Here is an 11,272-nt window from a genome sequence, read left to right on the forward strand (position 1 = left end):
GGCATGACTCAACTACAGGAAAGAGTTATCATGGTGTTCTAAGCCCTCTCACTCCTGCACCCACCCCTGCTGCAGGAAAAGGTCAAGGTCAGCTTTTTCTCTGTGCCCCTGCGATTGGAGTTAGGGCTGTCCATAAATAATCCTTCTTTTCTCTCCTTCCAGACACATGAAAAGACTACGCTTCCCGGTGCCCCTTGAAGTTCAGGGTGACCAGGTGACCCACTCTGGCTGAGTGTAAGCTAAGAAAACAGGTGTCATATCAGGTCCAAGCCTCACAAGTCACTGCCTGCTGTGCCATCCTCTCTTCTTCCCGTGCCAAAGGACTAGCAGCATTCCAGATGATGGCTATGCCATGGGCCTGGGGTACACGGGTGATATGGAGGACAGCCCTTGGCTGGCCCACAAAGGAGAGAAACCTCTGCTGCCTGAGGACCACGGAGAATCTGCAGTTGTGACTGCCCTGACCAACACGGCTCCAGGAGAGGTCTCAGAAAAATGGATGAATAGGCCCGGCGTGGTGGCTCAAGCCTGTAATCCCAGCATTTTGGGAGGCTGAGGTGGGCAGATCACCTGAGGTCAGGAGTTCAAGACCAGCCTGCCCAACATGGTGAAACCCCATCTCTACTAAAAATACAAAAAATAGCCAGGCATGGTGGTGGGCACCTGTAATCTCAGCTACTTGGGAGGCTGAGGCAGGAGAATGGCGTGAACCTGGGAGGCAGAGGTTGCAGTGAGCTGAGATCATGACACTGCACTCCAGCCTGGGCAACAAGAGGGAAATTTCATCTCAATAAATAAATAAGAATGCTGAATGAGTGAGTGAGTGAATGAATGAATGGCAGGGAATCGGGACAGGGTCACAGATTACCCCCAGGCCGGAGGTAGAGGAAGCAGCCATGCCTGAAGCCAGCTCTCCACACATAGGCTTTATTTCCACAGTCCCATTTTCCCATGCTGAACCTGGCATCTTCGCCCTGACTTCTCCCATGCCTGTCAGCACTAGAGGGCTCTTGGGGAGTGAGGAGCTACAGAGAGAGGACACAGGATATATGGAGAACCTGGGAGATGGAGACGAGGAGAGTGAGCCAGCAACAGAAGGTGGGGAATCCACAGGGGGTCAGGGCTCAGCAGACACGGAAGGGGCAGATATGGAGACTAGAAGGACCGACACTGACTGGGAAGCCAAGAGAACAGGAGATCGGGAGGCAGAGGGAAAAGCAGGGTCAGGAGCAGAGAGAAAGGAACTAGGAGACAGAGGTGAGGTGATGATGAAGGGCAGATGAAAACAGTTAAGAGGGGCAAAAAGACAGAGGCCTGGGACTGGGAGAAAAAGACAGGGACCCACAAGGCAAACAGGGAAGAAGAGACACAAAAAAAGACCCCTACAGAGAGCCAGGGCAGGCTGGGGGCTGCGTGCCCCTCGTGTCAGCCCCGGGAGTCTTTGCTGGTGGAGGAGCCGGGGCCAGTGCTGGAGGCAGGGCCGGTGCTGGAGATGTGGCCTCTGCTGGACCCGGGGCCTCCGCTGGAATCAGACGCTGTGCCTCCGCTCTCCACGCCACCCTCTGTGTTTTCTCCGCCCCTGCTGGACCCCGCGTATCCAGTGGAGCCCAGGTAGCTGCTGGTGCTGACAGTTCTGAAGGTCACATGGCCCCCACTCGAGGCACTGGTGGAGCCGAAGGTCACGTGGCCAGTGTTGGGGTCACCGTGCGTGACGTGGCTAGGCAAATGCCCCGGGCTGGATTTGAGGGGGCCAAAAGTGACGCGGCCAAGAGAGTCACGGTCTCTGCTAGTCTTGTGGCTCAAGATGGACCCGGGGATGGCACGGGGTTCCCTGGTGGGCACCAGGACGGTACTGGAGCCGGCCCTCTGGGTGCTGGCCAGGTCCGCGCTCAGGGTGCCGTCCAGCTTCGTGGCGGCGTCGGCCAGGTCCTTCTGGCGCTGCGCCTCTGCCTGCTCCTGGAGCTCCACCTGCAGGGAAGGTGAGCTGGGCCTGGACGCACACGGAGGCCTGGCCCCACCCCTGAGGGCCCCAATCTCACCAGCTTCTCCACTTGGCTCAGCAGCTCCTCCCTGCTCATGGGGTAGTCATCGCTGGCCTCAAAACCTGGGGGGTCTTCTCTGGGGAGGGGAAGGAAAACCGGAAAAGACTAGACTCTCAGCCCTCAAAAAGGCCAGTGGCCCTTCCTGCGAAACCCTGGGAACCTCAGTCATTCTCCCACCAGCCCTGAGTGCCCTCCCCTTCTGGGGTACCCGGGGCCCCCTCTTCCCACACAAAGGTGCCAAGCCCCTACTCCTTCTGGCTGTCTCAAAGCACACACCTCATATTCTAAACCCCCAGGGCCACATCCAGCAGTCAGTCCCCAAAAGCCCCCCAAAACCCTCTATCCTGTGTGTTCCCTCTGCCCCCATGGAAGCCCCGTCCCCTCTGTGTCCCTCCTGCCCTGCGCCTCACAGATTGTCAGGGGGCTGAAGTGGGGCCATCTTCTTCGGAAGGTCCTCCAGGCTCTGGCCCAGCGCCAGAAGGGCAGCGTCGGCCAGGGAGGTGAGGCTCTGGAGAGTGTGGAAGCCTGTGGTCAGCTGGGCCACCCCTGAGACCTGCCTCCCATCCCGGCTCCCTGCCGCCTCCCACCTGGGCATCCAGGAAGGCCTGCACTGTCAGGAGCTCCACCAGCCGCTTCTCGATGAGGCTCAGGAAGAGGCCCATGTCCCGGTCTGCCATGCCGGTCTTGACCCCAAGGAGGTCATCGATCATGCTGCTGTCGCAATGGGCCTTGGTGAAGAGGAGCTGGATATCTGCATCATGGAGGGCCAGCTGTCAGGGATCTGGCACCGCCAGCTGGGTACTAGCCCTCTTCCCACTCAGGACAGAGACACAGATACAGAGAGAACAGAGACAGAGAGGCACACAGAAGGCCAGAGAAAGTGAGGATGAGGAAGGCCACACAGAGACCAAGGCAGAGAGATGAACAGAGAGGAATCACAGAGACCAAGAGGCGTGGGAAGATACGACGCCTGCATGGATGGATGGACATGGGACAGTTGGAGGAATAGATCCTGGATGGATGGATGGATAGATGGATGGATGGATGGACGGACAGATGGATATAGGACAGATGGAGGGGTAGACCCTGGATGGATAGATAGATATGGGACAGATGAAGGAATAGACCCTGGATAGATAGATGGATATGGGACAGATGGAGGGATAGACCCTGGATGGAGAGATAGATATAGGACAGATGAAGGAATAGATCCTGGATGAATGATGGATACAGGACAGTTGAAGGGATAGACCCTGGATGGATGGATGGATGGATGGATGGATGGATGGATGGATGGATGGATACAGGACAGATGGAGGGGTAGATCCTGGATGGATAGATAGATATAGAACAGATGAAGGAACAGACCCTGGATAGATAGATGGATATGGGACAGATGGAGGGATAGACCCTGGATGGATGGATGGATGGATGGATGGATGGATGGATGGATGGATAGATATAGGACAGATGGAGGGGTAGACCCTGGATGGATAGATAGATATAGGACAGATGAAGGAATAGACCCTGGATAGATAGATGGATATGGGACAGATGGAGGGATAGACCCTGGATGGAGGAATAGACCCTGGATGGAGAGAAAGATATAGAATAAATGAGGGAATAAATCCCGGATGGATGATGGATATAGGACAGTTGGAGGGACAGTCTCTGGATGGATGGATGGATGGATATGGGACAGTTGGAGAGATCAACCCTAGATGGATGGATGGATGCACTGATGGATGGGTGGATGGATGGATGGATGGATGGGTGTAGGACAGCTGGAGGGACAGATGCTGGATGGATAGATGGACATGAGACAGTTGGAGGGATAGACCCTGGTTGGAAAGATGGACAGATATGGAGCAACCGATAAGCAAGTGAACCAGGTTGTCCATGCAATGCCTCCAAGCCCCACAGGCTAATGGTGTCCTTCCAAGTGGAGAAGCCAGGCTTTGGAGGGGGTGCCTGTGGGTGCTCACCAGCCTTGAGCTTCTCCAGCTGTCCCCGCACATCCTGGAAGCGGGCCTCAAGGCACTCAGCCTCCGAGCGCACCTTGTCCATGCGCTGCTGCAATGCATTCTGCTGCTGCTCCTGCAGCAAATGCCGGTCATCCTTGCTGGCACGTGCACTCACCAAAGCCTCCTGCATCTGTGGGGACAGGGCTGAAGGCTGGGCCAGATGTCAGCCTTGGGAGTTGGGGGGTGTGGAGCTGGGAAGAAGAGGCAGGAGGGGGGCTGAGGGAGGGGAGGTAGCAGGGAGGCAGGGAGAAGAGGAGGAGATGGAGAGGGCAGGCCTCACTCACCTCCTTGATCTCTTCCTGCACATGCTCCAGCTCCAAGTTCTGCTCATTGATGAAGTTGAACTCAGCAAAGTTGCGCTCCTCGACTGGGAAAGTTGGGCAAGGCGGGTCCCAGAGAGAGGGAGACAGAGACACAGATACAGAGAGAACAGAGACAGACAGGCACACAGAAGGCCAGAGAAAGTGAGGATGAGGAAGGCCACACAGAGACCAAGGCAGAGAGATGAACAGAGAGGAATCACAGAGACCAAGAGGCGTGGGAAGATACGACAGGGGGGACACAGAAATACATAGCAAGGCAGAGAGGGAAAGCCAGAGAGACTCGGTAATAGCAAGGGAGATGGGGAGATACAGGCAGGGAGAACGGTAGATATGGGTAAGGAGAGAAACAGAGAGGGACGGGGTTGAGGGAAGGATGTGGAGAGTGACTCCAGGCCCAGGAGTGAGGAGGGGATGGGGAGGGGCAGAGACAGGGCTACAGTAAGACACCAGTGGACGTGGGTGGTGGGTCCCAGGCCTGACACCTTGTTCCTCCAGTGCACGTGGAGGAGTCCCCAGAGCCAGAGCTGAAGCCAGCCTGCACTGGACTCAGGGGTGCCGGGGCCCCTGGGCCTCCTCCCTCCACCCAGGGCCCCACTCACTCTCCAGATACTTCTGCACCAACAGGTCGGGGTCGCTCTCCCCCATCAGCTGGGACAGCTTATTCAGGGCGTCCTCGTAGCGAAGCACCAGCCTCTCCTGGGAGGTCTTCCGGACGCCCTCGGCCACCTCCCGGGCTGGGGGAAGAGAGAACAGCAGGTCGGCCTCCCGGGTGGCCTCCAGCACAGAGACCTCCTGGGTGCGTGCGCTGCAGGTGTCCCGGGGCGGCCAGGCCCTCGAGATGCAAAGGCGGCAGCCCTGGCCTCACCCTGCTTTTCACGCTTCTCCAGGACATCGGGATCCGGCTGCCGGTCGTTGTTTTTGAGCTTGAGGAAGCGGTGCAGCTGCTCCAGGTGTGATATCTGCCGCTGCAGGACCTGCGCCTCCGTCTCACTCTGGGCCTCCTCCTTCTCCGCGCGCTCCCGCAGCAAGCCCATCTTGGCCTTCGCCTCCTCCCTGGGGGGGTCAGCCGGGGTCAGGATGACTGGAGGCTGGGCTGGGGTTGGCCTGGGGTCCTGGGGATGGGCAGGGTCAGCCAGAGGTTGTGGGGGTGGGATGGAGTCAGCTGGTGTCCCAGATGAGCAGGGCCAGCCTGGGGTCACAGGAATGGGGCTGAATCAGGTTGCAGTTATCCTGTGGTCACAAAAAGCAGAGAACTGGCTGGGCACGGTGACTCAGTCTATAATCCCAGCACTCTGGGAGGCAGGAGGATCACCTGTGGTCAGGAGTTTGAGACCAGCCTGGCCAACATGGTGAAACCCCATCTCTACTAAAAACACAAAAATTAGCCAGACCTGGTGGTGCATGCCTGTAATCCCAACTACTCAGGAGGCTGAGGCAAGAGAATCACTTGAACCTGGGAGGTGAAGATTGCAGTAAGCCGAGATTGGACCACTGCCCTCCAGCCTGGGTGGCAAGAGTAAAACTGTCTCAAAAAAAAAAAAAAGACGGAAGCAAGAACTTCAAAAGAATCCGACATCATATTAAAAACCCAACACAAAACTCTCGGTGTGCTGCTGGCTCACGTTCTTTCAGCAGCCTGCTCTCCTCATCCTTCAGAGTGTACTGTCTCTCTCTATGTAAACTCTGCCTTATGGAGGCAGAGGCAGGTAGATCATGAGCTCAGGAGTTCAAGACCCGCCTGGTCAAGATGGTGAAACCATCTTGGCTGAAAAATCAGCCAGGTGTAGTGCTGAGCACCTGTAATCCAAGCTACTTGGGAAGCTGAGGCAGGAGAATAGCTTGAACCTGGGAGGTGGAGGTTGCAGTGAGCCGAGATCATACCACTGCACTATAGCCTGGGTGACAGAGCCAGACTCTGTCTCAAAAAAAAAAAAAAAAAAAGAACAGGACCTTGAGAGTGGAGGTGGGGAACTGGTGGGGGAGAGAGAGAAAAGGGGGATATTATGGGGGAAAAAATAGCTTCTGACGTCTGTTTCATGAGCCCTGAACCTTCCTACCACTGCCTTATGGAAAAGTATGTCCTGAGTCATCTGGGTCCCACAACCCCGGGATACCCGCAGTCCCTACCTGACGGCGTAGGCAGCGGTGGAGGAGAGGATAAGGGTGCTGACCAGGTGCTGCAGGCGGTGGATCTCCTGTGGGGGGAGGAGAAAAAAATCAGTGCCACTTCTTACAACCTCATTGCTCAAAGTCTTTCCTTTTGGCCCCATGCTTCTCCAATAAGGAGTAAAGCTCTTGAACCTTCCAAATGTGGACCCTCCTCATTAGTGACTGCCCATGAAAGGGATTTTAAAGAGGTATGAGACAAACTGATAAGCTGGATCAAAAGGCTCTTTCTGTAGATAACCACAAACTAACAAAATATTTAGTAACCTACGGGGGCTGGGTGGAAATGAGGTGGGGGAGATGGAGAGCAAATGACATTTCTCTAGAAGACCTTTTAGAATAGTTTTGATTTGAGAACCTTGTTAATGTTTTACATATTCATAAAGGAAATTAAATCAATAAAGAGAGGAGAGAAAACTAAAACTGAATGCAAATGGAAACAAGTGAACTTAACTGTATTTAAAAATACTAACAGGGCCAGGTGCGGTGGCTCACGCCCATAATCCCAGCACTTTGGGAGGACGAGGCGGGCAGATCACCTGAGGTCAGGAGTTTGAGACCAGCCTGGCCAACATAGAGAAACTCCATCTCTATTAAAAATACAAAATTAACCAGGCGTGGTGGCGCATGCCTGTAATCCCAGCTACTCAGGAGGCTGAGGCAGGAGAATCACTTGAACTCAGTAGGCGGAGGTTACAGTGAGCCAAGATCGTGCCATTGCACTCTAGCCTGGGCAACAAGAGCGAGACTCTGTCTCAGAAAAGAAAGATGAAATGAGGAATGCTCAGGAAAAACCTGGTGGTACTGGAATGGAATCAGAAGTATCAACGTGAACTCACTATTGTAAAATATGTCAGCCAGGCACAGTGGCTCATGCCTGTAATCCCAACACTTTGTGAGACCAAGGCAGGAGAGTCACTTGAGCCCGAGAGTTTGGGAGCAGCCTGGACAACATAGTAAGACCCCATCTCTACAAAAAATAAATAGAATTTTAAAACATATAAAATATGTGTGCTTCCTAGCTCTCTCCAGAGAAAGGGCCTCAAAGCAATGACACCCAAGTAGCAACGAAGTCTCTTAGTGCCTCAACACCTACTCTTCCCTAGAAAGAATCGGGACTCCTCAGAACAATGGCCAACCCCAGGGATGGGGCAGAACAAGGTCCAGATTACCTAGGCTATCTTCCTGTGCCAGAAAGTGAGGAAGTACTCCCGAAAAGTGATGGGGTGTGTCCAAAGGTCACAGAAGTCAGCTTGAAGGGGCACCCCCAACCAAATCTGGGGCAATTTGAACATTAAAACGAACGGCAGTTACGGATTATCATCTATAAAGTCAGAATGCACTCATGCTCACCGACAAGGAGAAACAGAAGTTTTTCCTTTTTTTTTTTTTTTTGAGATGGAGTTTCACTCTTATTGCCCAAGCTGGAGTGCAATGGCGCAATCTTGGCTCGCTGCAACCTCCAGCTCCCTGGTCAAGTGATTCTCCTGCCTCAGCCTCCCAAGTAGCTGGGATTACAGGTGCATGCCACCACGCCCGGCTACTTTTTTGTATTTTTAGTAGAAATGGGGTTTCACCATGTTAGCCAGACTGGTCTCAAACTCCTGACTTCAGGTGATCTGCCTGCCTCAGCCTCCCAAAGTGCTGGAATTACAGGCATGAGCCACCGCACCTGGCTGAGAAGTGTTTCCTTAAGGAAAATGCCATCTTATAAATGTGGGAGAAATGATAGAGTTTTTTTAAATCACTCTTTTGCAGCCATTACAGTAATAACCGTTCAGGGAAGAATCATTCATGGATGCTAAAATTGATGGCAGTAGCTGCTGGCTGGGGTTGCACACTCCACGCAGCCGGTGGGAGCTCTGCCCCTTCTGACTTGGGGTGGGAGCTCCCTGAATGCAGCTGCAGCCATCCGAACCACAGTTGCAGACCCAGGCCTTCTGCTCCACGGAGCAGGCAGGATCCCCGCCCTCCTGGGCGGGGCGACAGCTGCCCAAACTGCTGCTGTGGATCTGAGCCTCTCTGTGCTCCTGCAGGGGGTCAGGAGCAGGCAGGGTCTGCCCTCCTGGGTGCAGTTGCAGCCACCCAACCCGCAGCTACAGACCCGGGCCTCCCACTCCAGGGAGCAGGCAGCAGCCGGGGACAAGCGAGGGTCCTGCCCCTTCCGAGTTGGCAGGGTGGGAGCTCCCAGAGCGCCGCTGCGGCCACCCTCCCAACCACAGGACCTAGGCATCTCTGAAGTTCTCTGCAGCCTGCACCCTCAGGGGCCCAGGAAAGCACCCCCGATCCCTGCAGGCTCAGAGGCGTCTGCTCTTGCTGCTTGGCCTCTCTCCTCTCTTGCACCCACTCTGATCTCAGAGAGGGGTTGGGGTCCAGCCCAGTGCCATGAATGGCAGCAGGAGGCAGACACATTCCTGGGCAGAAGAGGGCAGGTCCCCGGTAAGGTCCCTCCTTTAGGCCAGGGAGGGCCTGACAGCTGGGGGCCAGGTTGCCAGTACTGCAACCTGCAGAGTCGCCTCCAGGCCTGCCCATGGCCGCCCATGGAGCTACCCTCTCTGCTGAGAGCTTCAGAGGCCTGCAGAGACATCTGAACAACCTGCCTGCAGAGAGAAACCACCCTCTCCAGGGCCTCCTCATGGCTGATAGCTGAACACTGGACAAGACCACCTGCCTACAGAGGAGCTGCCCCCTGCAGGTCTCCTCTGAGCTGTCCCCTGCAGGTCTCCTCTGAGCTGTCCCCTGCAGGTCTCCTCTGAGCTGTCTTAACACTCCATAAAGCTCCTCTTCATCTTGCTCCTCTCCACTTGTCTGCCTTCCTCCTTCTTCCTGGACGCAGGACAAGAACTCGGGCAAAGGCACCACTGGCCGAGGAGGTTTCCAGCCAGAAAAGTGATGCCCTAAAAATCCCATAACAAAATGATTGAGTGAAGGTGTGTCAGGGGACAAGATATTTACACACTCTCAGAGAATCTCCCCACAGACCACATATTCACTATGAAAGGGAAAACTCTCCATTGCAAAAACCTGGCTAGCCAAGTGACCAAAGACAACATCACTAAGTCATGGGACAAGCTGACATCAGGCGCCTCCTGAGATCCTGCACAGGAAGGACACACTATCACTGCTGTGACAGTCCCCCAAAGTGCAGACACCAAGTCTAATAATGAAGAAAGATCAGAGAAACCGGCCTGGCGCAGTGACTCACACCTGTAATCCCAGAACTCTGGGAGGCTGAGGCGGGCGGATCACCTGAGGTCAGGAGTTCGAGACCAGCCTGACCAACATGGAGAAATCCTGTCTCTACTAAAAATACAAAATTAACCAGGCATGGTGGTGCATGCCTGTAATCCCAGCTACTCAGGAGGCTGAGGCAGGAGAATTACTTGAACCCGGGAGGTGGAGGTCGCAGTGAGCCAAGATTGCACCATTGCACTCCAGGCTGGGCGACAAGAGTGAAACTTCATCTAAAAAAAAAAAAAAAGACCAGATAAACCCGTGTCAGGGGACATTGCACAACACAACCAGCCTGGATGCTTCCAAAACGTCAACGTCATGGAGAACAAAAAAGCCCAAGGGACTGACCCAGATGAACAGAGCCACAACAACCAAATGCAACGTGGGATTCTGGACCGGAGCCTAGAGTAGGAAAGTCAAGTTCACTGTAAAGGACATCATTGGGACAATCAGTGCCTTGAAATATGGACTATTTAGAATTCTAACAATGCTAATGTCCCTGACTTGGATAACAGCACTAAGTAAATGGCATTTTTCTTAGGAAATGCTCACTGAAGTACTTAGGAGCATAATGTCTACAACATGTTGTCAAACAGTTCAGCAATCAGGATAATAAATTATTTTCAGCAAAACAATAATTACACACACAAATAGTAAGAGTGGGGAAGAAAGAGAATAAATGTGGCAAATTATCAAACTTAGTGAAAGATATATAGGAGTTATTTGTACAATTCTCACACCTTGTCTGTAACTTGAAATTATTTCAAAATGAAAGTCAAGACCAGACGCAGTGGCTCACGCCTCTAATCCCAGCACTTTGGGAGGCTGAGGCAGGAGAACTGCCTGAGCTCCAGAGTTCAAGACCAGCCTGGGCAACATGGTGAAACCCTGTCCCTACCAAAAAAAAATCGGTCAGGCGCAGTGGCTCACACCTGTAATCCCAGCACTTTGGGAGGCCGAGGCAGGCAGATCACGAGGTCAGGAGATCGAGACCATCCTGGCTAACATGGTGAAACCCCGTCTCTACTAAAAATACAAAAAATTAGCCGGGCGTGGTGGTGGGCACCTGTAGTCCCAGCTACTCGGGAGGCTGAGGCAGGAGAATGGCGTGAACCCGGGAGGCAGAGCTTGCAGTGAGCTGAGATCACACCACTGCACTCCAGCCTGCGCGACAGAGCGAGACTCCGTCTCAAAAAAAAGAAAAAGAAAAATCGTTTTAATTAGCTAGGCGTGGTGGTGCACGCCTGTAGTCCCAGGTCCTCAGGAGGCTGGTGCAGGAGAATTGCTTGAATCTGGGAGGCACAGGCTGCAGTAAGCCCAGATCACCTCACTGTGCTCCAGTCTGGGTGACAGAGTAAGACTCTATCAAAAAGAAAGAAAAGTGAGGAGAAAGAGAAAGACAAAGGAGAGAGAGAGAGAGAGAGAGAGAGAGAAAGAGAGAGAGAGAGAGAGAGAGAGAGAGAGAAAGAGAGAGAGAGAGAGA

At 53.9% G+C, this 11,272-nt stretch overlaps 1 protein-coding gene across 1 annotated transcript in view; it reads right to left on the reverse strand.

The window, feature by feature from the left end:
• Positions 1–913: 913 nt before the first annotated feature.
• CCDC114 (coiled-coil domain containing 114) overlaps positions 914–11,272 on the reverse strand; it is a 29,268-nt gene continuing 18,909 nt past the window's right edge. The window contains exons 6-14 of the mRNA XM_010368666.2: positions 6,517–6,584; positions 5,255–5,442; positions 4,989–5,123; positions 4,351–4,433; positions 4,028–4,196; positions 2,630–2,793; positions 2,453–2,550; positions 2,040–2,118; positions 914–1,968 (exon numbers count right to left, since the gene is read on the reverse strand). Of these exons, the coding sequence (XP_010366968.2) occupies positions 1,426–1,968; positions 2,040–2,118; positions 2,453–2,550; positions 2,630–2,793; positions 4,028–4,196; positions 4,351–4,433; positions 4,989–5,123; positions 5,255–5,442; positions 6,517–6,584 (1,527 nt within the window). The 3' untranslated portion in view covers positions 914–1,425. The remainder of the gene's footprint in view (positions 1,969–2,039; positions 2,119–2,452; positions 2,551–2,629; positions 2,794–4,027; positions 4,197–4,350; positions 4,434–4,988; positions 5,124–5,254; positions 5,443–6,516; positions 6,585–11,272) is intronic.

The sequence above is a fragment of the Rhinopithecus roxellana genome, chromosome 12 (assembly GCF_007565055.1).
Source record: "Rhinopithecus roxellana isolate Shanxi Qingling chromosome 12, ASM756505v1, whole genome shotgun sequence".
Lineage (NCBI taxonomy): Eukaryota > Metazoa > Chordata > Mammalia > Primates > Cercopithecidae > Rhinopithecus > Rhinopithecus roxellana.